The following is a 16,251-nucleotide window of genomic DNA, read 5'->3' as shown; positions in this document are numbered from 1 at the left end:
TTTATTTATTTATTTATTTATTTATTTATTTATTTATTTATTTATTTATTTATTTATTTATTTGAGAGAGAGAGAGAGAGAGAAACAGCATGAGAGGGGATAGGGTCAGAGGGAGAAGCAGGCCTCCCACAGAGCAGGGAGCCCGATGTGGGACTCGATCCCAGGACTCCAGGATCATGACCCGAGCCGAAGGCAGTCGCTTAACCAACTGAGCCACCCAGGCGCCCCTAACTGCTTTTTAAAGTGTTAAATTAACCTTGCATTCCAGAGATAAATGCCACTTGATCATATTATCTTCTTGTAGATGTCAGATTTAATTTCTGCTAATATTTTAATAATGCTTTTTCTGTCCTGTTCACAAAGGGCATTGCTCTGCAGTTTTCTTGAAATGTCTTTGTCTCCTCTCAGCATCAGGACAATGCTTCATCAAATGAGTCAAGAAATGTCCCCTCCTCCCTTTATTCTCTAAAACCGTGTGCAGAATCAGTATCATTTCTTCCTTAAATGTTTGATGATATTCACCAGGACCTGCAGTTTATTCTACAGGGAGGTTTTCTGAGTATGAATTCAACTTATTCAATAACATATGACCACTTGTTAGGTTAGTTTTTGTCATTTGTATCTTTTCCAAGACATTTCATGCACGCTGTCAAATCTGTTGGTGTAAAATTATTCATAATATTCTCTTACAACATCCACGGGAGCTGGAGTGATGTCTTCTCCTTGTACTGATACTGGTCATGTGTGTCTTCTCTTTCTTTCTTGCTTAATATAGCCAAAAGTTTGTAAATTGTATTGAGCTTTTCAAAGAACCAACTTTTGGTTTCATTGATTTTCTCTTTTTTTTCCCCATCCATTTTCTATTTCAAGGATTTCTGCTCTTAGCTTTCTTTTTTTTTTTTTTTCTTTAAAGTAGGCTCCACGCCCAAAGTGGGGCTTGAACTCACGACCCTGAGATCAAGAGTCGTGTGTTCCACTGACTGAGCCAGCCAGGTGCCCCTCCTTTTATCTAGTTCTATTGATTTTGGGCTTAGGTTGGTTTTTCTCTCTCTAGCTTCTTAAGGTAGAAGCTTCAGTCACTGATTTAAGAACTTTCTTATCTAATACAAATGTATAACCTTCAAAGCCCCAAGTTTTTAAACCCTGCTTTAACTGTATCCCACAAATTCTGATATATTGTGTTTTCATTATAATTTGTTCAAAATAGTTTCTAATTGTCTAGTTCTTCTTTGATCCAGGGTTGATTTATGTGTACTATTTCATTCCTAAATAACTGAAGAATTTTCAAGATTTTGTTGCTGTTGATTTCCTATTAAATTTCACCATGGTCAGAGAACATACTCTGTATTTCAATTCTTTTCAACTTGAGACCTGTTTCCTAATGCCCAGTATATGGTCTATCTTGACGAATGTGCCATATTCACTGGACAAGGATGTACATTCGGCAGCGGGCATTCAGTGACGTCAGGCTGGGTGAGAGTGCCATCCCCTCCTCCGTCCCTCCCGCTGCTGTTTCTGGCTCTGCCTCTCTGCTCAGTTTTCTCAGGTTCTGCTTTATGTCTTTTGAAGCAAGACAGGAGGTAGGATGCCGCCTCGCCCTCACCCCTGCCCTACACATTTAGGATTTTTTTAATGTCTTCTGGATTAACTGATCCCTTTATTATTATGAAATTGTTCCTTACTTTGGTAATATTTTTTGATGTGTACTTTGTCTTAACAATTTCATTTGACCATGCCTTTAAATCTGCTTTAAAATTCCTTATTCCCCCTTCTTTTGCCTAACAGCATCTATGCGTTACCAAACCTTCCACCTGGAAGCAGAAATCGCCCTAACACAGGACTGGGAGGATGAAATGAACTCGTTATTCCCTCCACCTTCCTAAAGCAAGGCACTCACTACAGACTTTGTGAGCCCCCGCCCTGGGACACACCACCAACACTCATTACGGGGCAGCAGAGGGCTGGACTCACAGTTAAAACTATCTATGTCAAGGACGGTTCCTAAGGTTGGAATAAAATGACAGCCTGGTTTGTCGAACTCGCCTGCAACAAACAGGACGGCTCATTCAGTCAGCACCAGCTGCGCACTCGACGTGGGGCGCTGCAGGCTGGAGAATGGAGCCACAGCGGCAGGAGGAAACGCTTCAGGGCGCTCCTTCACCTGCGGTCCCTTGTGTCAGAGGGGACTGAGGTCAAGGGCTGGACCACGAGGGTCTGATTTCTACATCCCCCACCAGAGCCCCAGGGCCACACAGCACCTCTCTGAAGCAGGGAAGGTGGGCCTGCTGCCCTGCAAGCGAGGCCACCTCCAGAGGCAGACGCGGAGCCAGGCCAAGGGGGCTCACTGTGCGACACAGATAGCGTTCTGCGAAGAACGCAGATCCCCCACGAAGCAGTAACAAACATGGTGAACAATTTCTTTCTGGGAATAGAAGAGAAAACCACCCCCAGAACATACCATGTATCCAAATTCAATGGATGAAATCTTGGCCTGCACAATGGACCAAAGTCCCCAGAAGAAATGGGATGCAAGGGCAAACCTGTAATTACAAAAGCAGGAGATGCACGTGAGATGTGTGGCGCCGGCCACAGGCCAGGAGTGGGATTTCCTTCCCTGTAACTCCTTGGGGTGCAAACCCGGTCAGCCCTGGCCCACTCAACAGGATTCTATTCCACAGGGACCGGGAACAGGGTGGGGGCACCGCAGCTGGCCTCTCCCACCTCTGGCTGGGGGCAGGTGGACGTGCAGTGTGGACGCGCCCAGCTACAGTCCCGGGACTCACACGGAGGCCTCAGGGGCCACACGGGCGGTGCACAGGCTACGCTGGGAAAGCAACACTCTATGCTACACGTGGGAGGTGTGGCATCAGCAACCCTTAGCAAGTGATATGCAGGGAGAGGAGGAACGTGCAGGCCTCCGGATGACTCGCTGGCTTTCCCAGGAGGTAGGATGCCGCCTCACCCTCACCCCTGCCCTCCCAAAGCAGTGAAACAGAGCAGAGGAGAGCGTGGTGGTGCCCCTCTCTAAGCCGCAGCATGGCCCCTGTCACCGCGAACCCAAGCTCCCCTCACAACAGCTGCCTGTGGGCTTCACTGAATGCTTCGGTGTCCTCAAACCCGACTGTTTTCCTTGTGTCCCTGACCCACTACACGTCCCTTGGGGCGGGCTACCCTTTCTGTCGGGCTCTCCTCCATTTTCTATCTCCAACCATTCTAGACCCAGAGAAGGAAGATCTATGTATCAGGGGGAGCCCCGGGACAGCGAGGGTAGCTGCACGCCCAGCAACAAGGGTGTGGACACTTCAGGAAGAGGTGATCTGTGGTAAGTGGGCCAGACAGCACAAGTGGGCCAAAGTCACTTAAACATTTTTACCAAAGAATCTTCTAAGAGAGCCCAAAGAATGGGAGTAACTCAGGTCTCTTGACTACAGAGATGAGTGTGTGTGATAAACAGGGCTCTAGACTTTCATGAAATCTGGAAGTTTCTCATCCCTGCTCTGAGAGCTACTGAAGAAACAGTTTAAAAGCAAGACTCAGAACCAACACTCACAATTTGTAATCAGTTTTTAGAAGAAACACATTACTGGATGGTGCCCACCACTCCACGAGCATCAGGCGGCAAAAGCGTACAGGACCTAGGCAGCACAGCCTCGTACAGCTGAGTCCTGTGTGCGCTCACAGCGCAGAGCGCCATCCACGCGCCCTGACCCTTTACACCGACCCTGCTCTCCACACCTGCTGGGTGCTGAAATCTGGAGAGGTACCACATGCTCAGTTTTTGACAAAGTACAAGTCCCAGAAATGTATGTGTATAAAGAAGCTCCTAAAATCATGATTGCAAGTCGGCACCCCAATTATATTCTATAAATGGACGGCTATTTTATAAATTAACAACAACAAAAAAATTACCTATTGACTTCAAGCAACATTTCTTCTTCTATAATGGACTTTTCTTCATTACTGAGGTTTTCAAATTCATTATGGAATGCAGCCAAGTAATTGGAAATAAAGTGGAGCTTTAAAGAAAAGTAATCACATTAGAGTCAGTGACGGTGAGACAGACGGTGTCAACAGCTGTCCGGACGCACGGCACATCCGGAGGACACCCGCACGGCCGGCGGAGCCTGGAGGAAGCTCACCGGTGCGGCAGTGATCTCCGGCTTTCTGGCAGAACTCTACCGCACTCGATGCCACACTGTCGGCAAGACAAGCACAGGAAACCACTACTACTTCTGGACAAAATCACCGAGGAGGAATCTACTCCACGCCCATGTTTCCCACGGCCTGGTCGCAAAGCAGGATAAGCCTACGTCACACGTCTCCGCACACGGGCTGGCATTCCACACGGGTGCCAGGGAGCCCGAGGTCACTGACAGAGGCTCCAGCAGAGCGGAAGCCGACCGGACCAGGCGAAGGGGCCTTCCACCTGCGAGCTGCCGTGGTGATGCCTTTATGTCCGTAAATCGGCAAGATCTAATTCTGGTTTGGAGCAGAGGTTCTACCAGGTCCCACGTGTAGTCTGCCCATGCATCAGGATTTAGGAGACCCCGTTCTTCAGTACCTCACACTATACCTAACGGCACCAGAACATAGCAAACCACCACTCGCTTTCTTTTATAAATAAGGAAACAGCAGGCAGTTGCTCTACCCCAAAGAACGCCATTGACTGATCACCTAGTTGGAATGCCAACACCTCGCCCAACTGCCTTCTCCCAGGTGGCTTTCACACTCGACCCCCTCCCACCAGAAAGCAGCGTTCCAGTTTGATCGCCATCCTAGCAGGGCGTTCCGGAAGGAATAACCCTGGCAAGGCAAGGGGATGGGCTCATGCCCAGTAAATTCTATGTAGCGGGCACCATCCTGAGCCTTTGTTTCTGCACACGAGGGAAATGAAGCAGAGAGTCAGCAGGTGACAGTGAACAGTGGCAGATCTGGGTTCAAATCCAGGCACGGTTTTTAAAACCAATGCTTGAACTGCCACACGAGATGGGTTAATTTCTGGGAGATACTAAATGCTCAAATAGGCAATGAAGACAGAAAATTTGAATAGATCAATACCTAAGAGATGGTAACTAATGACCGTCCCTCCCCAAAAGTTCTAGGCCCACACTCTCTTAAAAAGTCTACCAAAATTTTCAAAGAACATCTCATATAAATTTGTTCCAGAAAATTACAAAGGGACACCAAACTCATTAGACTAGCAAAATTTTTATTCCAAAACCAGATATGAATAATAATTTTTTAAATGACTGTTAAAAGCCCGTTTCACGTATGTGCATAGACGTCAAACTCCTAAATAAGAGACTAACTGGACCCAGCAGAGCGTTCCAAAATAACAAACCTCATTCAAATGGTTTATTTTAGGAATTCCAAGACGGTTTAACATTTTAAAACATCCCATTAGTGGACTAAAGAGAGAAAAGCATGAGATTACCTACTAGGTGCAGAAAGGGTAGCTAATGAAGACCAACACCTCTATGTGACTTTTAAAACTGCTCAGAAAATCGAAAAGGCACTTCCTTCATTTCCGTGGCTGCGCGGTGCAGCCAGTCACACAGCTCTGCCGTCCATCGCCACCCACCACGCCGGAACCTGCCTTCTCGCCGGCAGAAAGCCCCCTCTTCCTGGCTGGAGAGTTGGCACCTCTGGCGCTGCCCAGTTTTTACGAAGTCTTTTACAAAGACTGCTGCTGTGTTCCTCCCCCCCCACACCCTTCCTCCTCGCACAGCATGACCTTGAGGCCCAGAACCAGCCTGGCCGCTCTGCTTGGGACGTACTCAAGCTCGTCACAGTCGGCCTTCCTGCGTGGCGGGAAGAGGACAATGGGGTTTGGGTCCCACAGCAAGTCAACATTTGAATGGCGGCCCCTGGCGTGTGGGCCATCTGCTGAAGACATGATCAACGTGCCTGGCACAGGTGAGGGCCCAAGAGACCTCTCCTGAGCAAAATACAACAGCCAATCGCATCCCCATCCTCATGCTGCCCTGACCGCTCTGATATGCGGCTGAGCCGGCAGGGCTCCCTGGAAAGGGCTGTCCCGTAGCAGGGGTTGTGGAGGGGGGTGGGCTGCTGCCCCGCACAGGCTCGGGGGACCCTCTCCCCAGCCCGGCTCTTGCTTCCACATCGCTACCCACTCACCCTCAACCCACGGCTCCAACGGTGGGCTGAGGAATGGAGTAGGGGCTCCCAAGGAGGAACTCCCCACAGGGTGATTTTTTTTTTTTTAAAGATTTTATTTATTTATTTGATAGAGAGAATGAGAGAGAGCATGAGAGGGAAGAGGGTCAGAGGGAGAAGCAGACTCCCCGCTGAGCAGGGAGCCCGATGCAGGACTCAATCCCGGGACTCCAGGATCATGACCTGAGCTGAAGGCAGTCGCTTAACCAACTGAGCCACCCAGGTGCCTCATTCTTTTTTTTTTTAAGATTTTATTTATTTGAGAGAGAACAAGCAGGGTGAGGAGAAGCAGCAGGAGAAGGAGAAGCAGGCTGCCCACTGAGCAGGGAGCCCGACACGGGGCTCGATCCCAGGACACCCAGGGGGTGATTCTTCACACAGTCCTCCCCCCTCATACTCAGGACAGGAAAGGGAACTCTGACAGCACAGCAGCTACCAAGTCACGGTGCCCAAAGGCTATTTCTGTCTGCACAGAGTGAAACACACGGGAAACACCGCGATCCCCACAAAGAAGGCCAGGAGGCAGGTCAGAGGCTGGACTTTTTGGAAAAAACTAGAAGGAGCTACAAAAGAGACTGTGCTCTCTAGCTCAATGAATACAGGTTATCTCTGGCACAGGGATTAAAATGTCAGGTTTGTGTCCTGACACAAAATAACATTTTAGAGCAAAAGGGTTTGCTTAACCATTCTGCGATTTGAAAAGGGTGTCGTTAGGAGCGCCTGGGTGGCTGAGTTGGTTAAGCATCTGCTTTCGGGTCAGGTCATGATCTCAGGGGTCCTGGGATCGAGTCCCGCATTGGGCTCCCTGCTCAGCGGGGAGTCTGCTTCTCCCTCTCCCCGCTGCTTGTGCTCTCTCTCGCAATCTCTCTCTCTCAAATAAACAAAATCTTTAAAAAATAAAAGGGGGGGGGCGTGTCATTAAAAACGAAGATGCAATCAATTCTAACTGCATAAAATGGACTCCTGCAGTTTGGCTACTACCAAGCCTACACACAGCCGTCCCCTACCTGTTGTTTCTTGGTGGGGTACTTCAGGATGTTCGCTCTGAAGAAAGGGTACTTTGCATAGTTATAGTCGTACATCCATTCACAGAAATGATTCCCAATGTCGAATCCCCTGAAAAAGAGGTAAGAGCTGCAGAGAAGGGGGCAAACTGCCACACCATGAGGCTCCCTGGTCAGAGAAGGGAAAAGGCCAAGTCGTGAGCATCCCTCCCAGCAACAACTGTCCTTCCTGAGGTCCCCCAAGGACGACTGCCTCAGGGACAGGAAGAGCCAACAGGGTGGTTACCAGAACCAGAGCTGATGCTACAAAAGTGCCACCCAACCGACCCACCACGCAGGGGCAGTTGTTCAAGAACATTCTCTTGCACTCAGTAGTCTGATCTCTGAAGCCAACAAAGCACCAAATTCTGAGTTCTGATCGCTCACTGCTGCCCCCCCACTACCAGCGAAGAACAGGCCCGGGCTGCAGGCTGCTGGGGCAGTGCGCTAGCTCCCAGGGTCCTGTGGCAAGGCTCCCCTCTCCTCCTGTAGCTGTTTCATACCTGTAATTATAACTGCTGTATTCGAAGTCAATGAGCATCAGTCTCTGCTTTTCGGAATTCTCTCTGCCCTCCAGCATTAAGATATTACCTGCAAAAAGGTTTGGATGACATGCCATTTACTATGGCTGTGTTGCCCAGTCGAAGGCCAAGAGTGGTTCTGATCCCGTCAGGGAACCCCAACCATGCAGTGAATGAGCACAGGCCGTGGAGTGCCGGGAGCAGCAGCGCCCCCCGAGGCCCAGCCCTCGGCAGAAGGCCCTGGGTCACACTGACAGCCCGAGAGTAACACGGCCCCACGCTCACCCAGGAACAAGAATGGCTCTCCCTCAGCGTGTTGGGTCAGCACTCCCCAGACTTTTCACACGCGGGCACAAAGGAAAATGCTTGACTGGCACGCTGGAGTTCTAGCCGACCCAACCTCCCCAGCAGCTAGGAAGCTGTGTCCTGCTGTCCTCCCTGATGAGGACGCCACAGGTGTGCTCAGCCGCACCGGGCTCTGTGGACCCTACTTGGCCCCGATGCTTTGCCTCGCCTGGTTCTCCAAGGAGACCACAGGCAGCGTTCCCTCCACCATATTTCCTGTACGGCTGAATTCTGGGCCCGAAGTGAAGTGGCGGCAGACTGGCTCTTCAGGCATCCGTTCCAAGACCTCCCACAGGTGACACAATGTCCAGCATTGGTCACTACCAGGCTGGCGGGTGAGCACTGGTGAGCCAGGCTTTGCTAGTTCTTTGGCCACGCCCTCTCCCGGGTTCCTGCAGGAGATGCTCTTTCTAGGCTTTTCAGCACACAAAATCCGCTTCCAGGGGACATTAAAAGGAGATGCTCAGAGCAGCAGAACAAAGTAAACGTACAAGCCCCACCTCCTCCAGCCTTTCACTGGCCAGCAGACCTCCCACAGACCCCTCTGATGACAGCTTGCAGCTGACTATGGCCCGCTAACAGTCCACACCCTGCTCGACTTGCCCGACCGTGATCAGCTAACTAATAAACTATCAAACTCATGTCTGACTGATGACTGGTCTTCAACAGGGACTGTTGTCAAAATTAAAAACAAACGGCTGAGCCTGGCAAAGGGCCCGAGAGTGGACGTGAGCCAGCTGTGATGGAAAGGACAGGGACAGCAAGGCAAAGCCTCACCAAAGCCCGGCCCCACCGCGGCACCAGCGGGAGCTGCCCAGCTAGATGCGGCCTCCGTCTGAAGTCACAAGGAGGGGTACCCGGCATCGTACTTTATGAAGGGCAGAGAAACCCAAGGAGAGCAGATGGCCTCGATTAGCTGCGAGGTGTGGCCAGGGCAAGGCCCCCAGGACAGAGCGGGGCGGTCACCTCTTACTGCGTTCTCAGATTATCAAAGTTGCGTGTTCACTAGAGTTAAACACTGAACAAACATGTGACTTAGAAGGTTTCAGTCTTTTATCCAAGCTCCCAGTTTAGTGAATGTTCTCATTTTTTCTTCTATGAATATATTTTTTACAAAAATGGGAGAACACCCCATGTGTTTTTCTAAAACTTGCTTTTTTTCTCTTAATATATCCTGGAGATTTTTCTGTTGGTCTGCATAAAAACGACCTCATTCCTTTTCATAGTCGTACAATACTCTACTGTGTGGCCATCCCATTATTTCACGCATGTACTCCCCTCGGCGCGGACACCTGGCATTCGTCACGCACACTGGAGGCCGCTAAGGAGACACGCACGCCCAGCCTCACATAACAGGCAGCGATTCTTACCTTCCTGACAGTCATTATGACAAAACACAACCGGAGAGGGGGTGGATTCAAGCAGCGACCTGCAAAGGGAATCACACCGCAGGTCAGATGTCTCGGCGCGCCTGGGACGAGACTGGTGCTCGGCACTGCCACGCAGCCTCCCTGCAGCGCTGGCCCCGCGAGCCCCGGGAGCGCAACCCGGAGTTCCACGCCAGCCCCGCTTGCAGCCCCTCTTCCCCGGGCGGGCCCTCCTGGCCCAGAGCACGACCCTCCTCCTCAGTCTGCTCCCGCCCTGGTTTCCGTCACACCTGCCATCACCACCTGGCATTACGGGACGCGTTTGCTTGTCTCCGTCTCTCCTAATGAGACACAAGCGCCCCGAAGGCCGTCCTGGTCCCCACGTCCTCGGCGCCGCTCACACCTGTGAGTGACGAGAGCTGTGCCTTCTCGCGCTCGGGGTGAGTGCGCCCCCGGAGACCGTGCGGCGCCCCTACTCGCAGGCCAGAGCTCGGGCTGAATGATTCCCCCACCTGCCCCCGTGGCTTCTGCTTCGGGTTTTGTTTCAGAAAACCCCGACTGCGCTCGCGACGGCTCCTCACCTCAGGTACTCCAGCTCCAGGGGCAGGTTGTAGTGGAGGAGACGGTGAAGCTGCTTGACCCGCGGCTCCCCGGCAAACTTAATCCTCAGCACTTGGTTCAGGTATCTGGCAGAAAAAGGGGGAACAAAATTCACTGCTCGGTTCACCGCGGCTCACCGGCAGGGCTCCTGTCAAGTATAATCACGAGAGGGCAGTGGGAAGCCCCCGGCCTGGGATACAGCCTGGGGCTCCAGGCCCTGGAGAAAGCTTGTCCCCTGCCCGCCCACCCACTCGGCGGAGCAGAGGAAGACCTCCAGCCACCACGGCAAACGAGTACTCACTCTGCGCCTCTGGTAGCCGCTAATAGAAAACGGAGTTAGAGCCAAGCGGTTTGACCACTTACTTTTCCATTGTTCCAAAAAGCCATTTTGGTTCCTTATTGAATGGCATTTTCATACCATGAAATGTGGCCATTTTCTCAGCTATTTCTGCAGAAATATCTGGCAAACTTAATTCTTCAGTGTCTAAGCGCCGGCTCTGGAATGAACAAGGGGGTCAGAAAATAGCATCTCTCCGGGGAACCTGGAGGGTTAGGGGTGCGATCACACCAGGCTAAGACCTAGCAGCCAGTCTGTCTCAGCTGGCGCACAAAACTCCCTGCGGAACGCGCCCCGTGGACAGTGACCCAGTGACCGCCGGGGCATTTCTCAGCAAGCAGGGGGCCACCTCCACAGGCCAATTTTATTTTGAACCCTTTGAACCATGAGAAGGTCCTTCTCACATACAAGCATCTAGGCGGACTCCCCCTCTCTTCTCTGTACCCTCACTAGAGGATGCCCTCCTCCCCGCTAAAAGCTCCGGGTCTCAGGGTTGTTGCATGAGCCCGTGTCCAACTCCTTCAGCGGCTCGGACACCCTGGCCTGACCCATCGCAGCCAAGAGATGGTGCTCAGCACATGTCCTCCTGAGAAGCACGGCCAGGAGTTCAGGATGAGCCATGCACCCCCTCGTCCATGGTGGCGCCTGCAGCAGCCCACCCGGCACAGAGCAGGCTCTCAGAGCGCACAGGTGAACGAAGAAACAGAGGGGCCAAGCCCCCACCACGCTCTTGCCCAGCTCCTCCTCCCGAGGAAATCACAATCAACTAAGACCAGTCTGTCTTTTCCACATGCACTGCTCCCCTACAGAAGCCCAAAGAGGCATGCCTCTGAAAATCCTGAGTGCCACAGCCACGGTATTCCTCCAAGTTAGAGAAAACCAGCTCAAATTCTGGCTTTAATCCTCATTTCAAAGTCACATGGCCAAAGGCACGCTACTCAGACCTGTGTGTCTGACTTTCTGATTTCTATAAAATGAGAAACATGACATGGAGTCCCTGCGGGGCTGCTCTGACCTAGAGGAGACAAGGCAGGCAAGGGCCCCCGGGCCGGCACCCAGCCAGGAGGTCTCGACAAATGGCGGGAGCCTGATGACGAGAGCTCAGAGCTTTCTGGAAGCAGCAGGCTCAACTGCGTCCTCCTCCACCCGGGAATCCTCCAAGTTATCAAGTGATCGGGCCAAGGTTAAGGACAAGGGACTCAGCTCCTAGTGGGAGCTCACTCAGCTTTCACATGGCTCTGTTAAAAAAATGCCATTACTTTGTTTGGCATTGTGGAAAGTCAGGCTAACCATGCTCAAAGATGAACATATTTCAGAGTTCTAAGCTCCTTTCCCAGCACAGGGAAAGAGCAATAGGAGACTGACCAGGTCCTTAGAGTCACTACTCTCCTGTGCCCTCTGAAAAACGGCTATAGGAACCAGACGAGGTGGAATGCATCCCACTCCATGCAGTGCTCAGGAGTGAACCTGGAACTAACACGCGCTAGCAGGCTGAGCCAAATGAAATCACCATTTCTGGGGTCAAAAACAGTTGATAACTGGTAGTTTCATGTGGTTCAACCTACTCTTTAACAGAACTTTAAAAAGTCTTCACTATATAAAACATATACAAAAGAAGACAGAATTTCAGAAGTAGAACAGTATCAATCCCACAGATGCTAAAACCCACGGATTCTGGTCCAGGGCAGGACAGTCCCATTATTCTGGGTTGTGCTCACTGGTCCTTTACCTTCCCTAAAAAGAGAAGTTTTACCACACATGTATATTTTAAACAGTTTTTAGTTTGCTTTCAGTGGGCTTTATTAAAATGGTATACTCTTTGCAGTCTTCCACAATCTGGTTTTATCACTCAATATTATGTTCTTAAGATGTCGCCACTTCTAACCACAGGAACTGTTTCAGATTTTCCATGCTTTCAGACACTTTATTATCTCATTTGATTCTCATACCAGTTGGATGTTATGGGACAGTTTCAAATGAAAACCCTGCCAAGTGGCCAGCCAGGTGCCGGGGCCAAGACGGAAGGTCTGCTGGTTTTGGCACAGCCCCAGGCTGGCAGCCGCACACATGAGACCACTGCACCAACCAGCAGAGGGCACCCCTCCTGGGACACAGGTCCCAAGAAGGCTCCTATCCCTGGGCGGTGGAGATTAGACAATTAGGACCCCTTCCTCCAGCCTCCCACTGGAAACAGGTTGAGTCCTGGCAAGCAGAGCATCCCTTCAGCCAGGGGCCCTGTGCTTAACCACTGCACAACTATACAGGGCAAGCCCGCACACAGAGGTGGCCACGTGAGGCAGGGCAGGAGACCCTGGTGCAGGGCAGGAGACCCTGGTCCTCGAGGAGCTCACACAGGTGGAGACGTTACAGCAGCATCAGAAATGCCTCAGGACAGCAAGAAAAGGCAAACAGTCCTGACTCTTGGAAACAGGATTTGAGCTGGGCCTTGCAACATCAGCTGACAGCTGACGGGCACCTGGGAGCTGGGGAGACTCAAATGGAAGGAGTGGGCTGGGAGACAAGGCAAAGAACAGTGACGGCCCCACAGGGCAAAGACCCAGGTATGGCTCGGTGTGGCCAGGACCACGGGGCTCTGCACTGAGTTCTAAAGGTGGCCCCAAAATTGAGAGGAACAAGGGGAAAGGGGAAAGGTTCAGGGCAAGCAGCTTCAGGGGACAATGGAATGTTAGGTTTCATATATAGCTTTCATTTGGATGAACATCTTTGCAGGAAAGACAGAGGTTCTAATGTAAATTCAAGAGAAATCTGTTTTTTCTTTATTTCTGATACAGTTTCATAATGTTAAGTCCCATTTAGTGTGTCCGCCCACCTCTCAGGCTCCCACAGCACCGAGACAAAGAACCCGTCTTCTGTCTGTGGCGTCTGTCAACTGACCAGTCGAGAACACATCTTACCGGGATGAACTGCTCCAGGCGGCCTTGGGGAAAGATGCCGTAGAGCTTTGGCCCAAGCGCCCTCTCTGCAAGAATGGCAAACATAACGCTCTCCAGAACCATGGCCTCGGCCCCCTAAAACAGACAGCAATACACCGGATGTTTACTGAGGGCTGACTACGTGCAGGCCCCACAAGCACTTCCACCCCCAGCATCCCTACCATCGGGTGCTACCAGCACCTCCTCCACTTTATTTTTTTTTAAAGATTTTATTTATTTATTCATGAGAGACAGAGAGAGAGAGAGAGGCAGAGGGAGAAGCAGGCTCCCCGCTGAGCAGGGAGCCCGATGCAGGGCTCGATCCCAGGACCCTGGGATCATGACCTGAGCCAAAGGCAGACGCTCAACCATCTGAGCCACCCAGGCGCCCCACTTTAAATACGAAGAAACAGAGGTCAACATCTTGTAATCTGCAGGACCCGCGCTTGCAACCATCACACTATACTGAGGAGATTGAAAAGTCAAGTTTAACCGAGTCACTGATTCTAAAAATAGAACAGTGTCTATTGGTATTTTCTTGCTTGCATTTATTTTACAACTTCTCTGAGTTCCACCCATGACATCTTCCCAAAGGCCACCAATATGCTGTCCATTCCGGTCAGCACAGAGCAGGAGTGCACCGGCCACAGGGGCCTTCTGCCCCCAAACCGATCCTTAAGGGCGACTGACAGACCTGGGCCTGTTTTTTGGGTCCAAAGAGCACCCTGGCATGGAGCATTCACGGGATCTATGTTCTGCTCTTCCCAATCTTCTCCCTGCTGCCGTTTTAATGTTTGTCTCTTGCCAAAACCCAATGATGCTCATATGCTATCTTCAGTCCTAATAACCCATGTGGGATCTAGAATCATCCTGCCTTCAAAAACTATCTTTAGCGGCGCCTGGGTGGCTCAGTTGGTTAAGCATCAGGTCATGATCTCAGGGTCCTGGGATCGAGCCCCACATCGGGCTCCCTGCTTAGTGGGGAGTCTGCTTCTCCCTCTCCCTCTGCCTCTCCCCCTGCTTGTGTTCTCTCTCTCTCTGAAATAAAATCTTAAAAAAAAAAAACCAAACACTATCTTTTGGTCTCAGTTCAAATTCACTCCTTAGTACTTTGCCATTAAACAGCAAATTAGTCTCTAGGCCACTGTGTCTGAGGAGGGGCCGGCAAGTGTAGCTAGAAAATGCTTTCAGGTGATCCTTATTCACCCCTTGTTAAGAAATGCGCCCTGGGGACTATGATCCCGCAGAAACACTGCCCAAAGTGAAACAGCTCTTTAAACTCAGGTTATAAAAACACACGCAGGGTGCCTGGATGGCTCAGTCGTTAGGCGTCTGCCTTCAGCTCAGGTCGTGATCCCAGGGTCCTGGGATCGAGCCCCACATCGGGCTCCCTGCTCGGCGGGGAGCCTGCTTCTCCCGCTCCCCCTGCTTGTGGTCCCCCCTCCTTTCTCTCAAATAAATAAAATCTAAAAAACAAAACCAAAAAAACCACACACGCAACAGGACCTACTCAGGCAATGACAGGATGCTAAAGTTACAGAGAAGAAAACAGAGAAGTTACTTTTCCAAAGGACATGGAACCACATTAGAGGAAAAAGTAATTTGGTCACTCTCACATTTGGGGGAGCAAACAGATTTGCCAGCCGGTGACCTCCCACAATTATAGTTTAGCCACTGTCTTGTGTCCCCTACAACTGTGGTCTGACCACCTTGTGAGATCTAATTTTATTTACTCATTGGCAGTTTTTTTTTTTTTTAGATTTTATTTATTTATTTGACAGAGAGAGACACAGCGAGAGAGGGAACACAAGCAGGGGGAGTGGGAGAGGGAGAAGCAGGCTTCCCGCTGAACAGGCAAGCGCGATGCGGGGCTCGATCCCAGGACCCCAGGATCATGACCTGAGCCGAAGGCAGACGCTTAACGACTGAGCCACCCAGGCACCCCTCATTTGCGTTTTTTTTTTTTTTAAGACTTTATTTATTTATTTGACAGAAAGAGACACAGCGGGAGAGGGAACACAAGCAGGGGGAGTGGGAGAGGGAGAAGCAGGCTTCCCGCTGAACAGGCAAGCGCGATGCGGGGCTCGATCCCAGGACCCTGAGATCGTAACCTGAGCCGAAGGCAGATGCTTAACGACTGAGCCCCCCAGGCACCCCTCATTTGCAGTTTTGTATCTAGGACTGCTGTGAGCTAAACTATGTCCTCCCCAAATTCACGCATTGAAGCCTTAACCCCCAGTGGGATGGTGTCTGGAGATGGGCCTTTAGGAGGTGGTTACGTATAGATGAGGTCACGAGTGCAGGGTGTCCATGTGATCAGCGTCCTTATATGAAGGGTCCCAGAGAGCTGGCTGTCCCTCCCTCCGTCCCTCCACCACGTGAGGACACAGGGAGAAGGCAGCACCTGCAGGCCAGGAACCCAGCACCCAGACCTCAGACCTCCAGCCTCCAGAAATAAATGTCTGGGCAGCCCCGGGGAGTCCGTTACGGCAGCCTGAGCAGACTAAGACACAGACAGTACAAACATAGCACTGATCTGTCAGGTCCACAGAGCTGAGAGCAGGGTTTGAGAGGAGAACCCCTTGGAGGAGGTACAGTCACTGCTGGCCCCACGTCCAGCACCAGAGACGCCCGCAGAAGAGCGTGCACAGGTCTGCAAGGCGTCTCTCAAACTCTCCACCTGGAACCTGCACGAAGTGAAATGCCGTGGCGAAGGCAGGCTGGGCACGGCGGGACCCCAGGGCTCCAGGGGTGACAGCAGGCGGGTTGCGCAGCCCTTAGCCAGCTGTACGCCCCCCTACCCACCCATAATTTCAGAGTTCAGTCAGGATTTCTTCCGTCTAGGTATCCAGGTTTCATCACAATTAAAATTTGTTTTTCGGTTTCCCTCCATGTAAAGTGACTAAGCCCAAGGGCATCAGGGCGGGC

At 51.3% G+C, this 16,251-nt stretch overlaps 1 protein-coding gene across 5 annotated transcripts in view; it reads right to left on the bottom strand.

Moving 5' to 3' along the window:
• CHKA (choline kinase alpha) overlaps positions 1 to 16,251 on the bottom strand; it is a 61,711-nt gene that overhangs the window by 4,098 nt on the left and 41,362 nt on the right. For 3 of the 5 annotated variants that reach the window (XM_044919144.1, XM_021685275.2, XM_044919145.1), the window contains 8 exons: positions 13,306 to 13,419; positions 10,417 to 10,550; positions 10,035 to 10,139; positions 9,457 to 9,515; positions 7,724 to 7,811; positions 7,185 to 7,293; positions 3,910 to 4,016; positions 2,459 to 2,540 (listed from right to left, as the gene is read on the bottom strand). In XM_044919144.1, the coding sequence (XP_044775079.1) occupies positions 2,459 to 2,540; positions 3,910 to 4,016; positions 7,185 to 7,293; positions 7,724 to 7,811; positions 9,457 to 9,515; positions 10,035 to 10,139; positions 10,417 to 10,550; positions 13,306 to 13,419 (798 nt within the window). The remainder of the gene's footprint in view (positions 1 to 2,458; positions 2,541 to 3,909; positions 4,017 to 7,184; positions 7,294 to 7,723; positions 7,812 to 9,456; positions 9,516 to 10,034; positions 10,140 to 10,416; positions 10,551 to 13,305; positions 13,420 to 16,251) is intronic. The other 2 variants (XM_044919146.1, XM_044919143.1) reach the window with 2 other exon arrangements.

The sequence above is a fragment of the Neomonachus schauinslandi genome, chromosome 11 (genome assembly GCF_002201575.2).
Source record: "Neomonachus schauinslandi chromosome 11, ASM220157v2, whole genome shotgun sequence".
NCBI classification, from domain to species: Eukaryota; Metazoa; Chordata; class Mammalia; order Carnivora; family Phocidae; genus Neomonachus; species Neomonachus schauinslandi.
The sequence above is the reverse complement of the archived record's forward strand: the minus strand, read 5'-3'. Positions and strand labels throughout refer to the sequence as shown.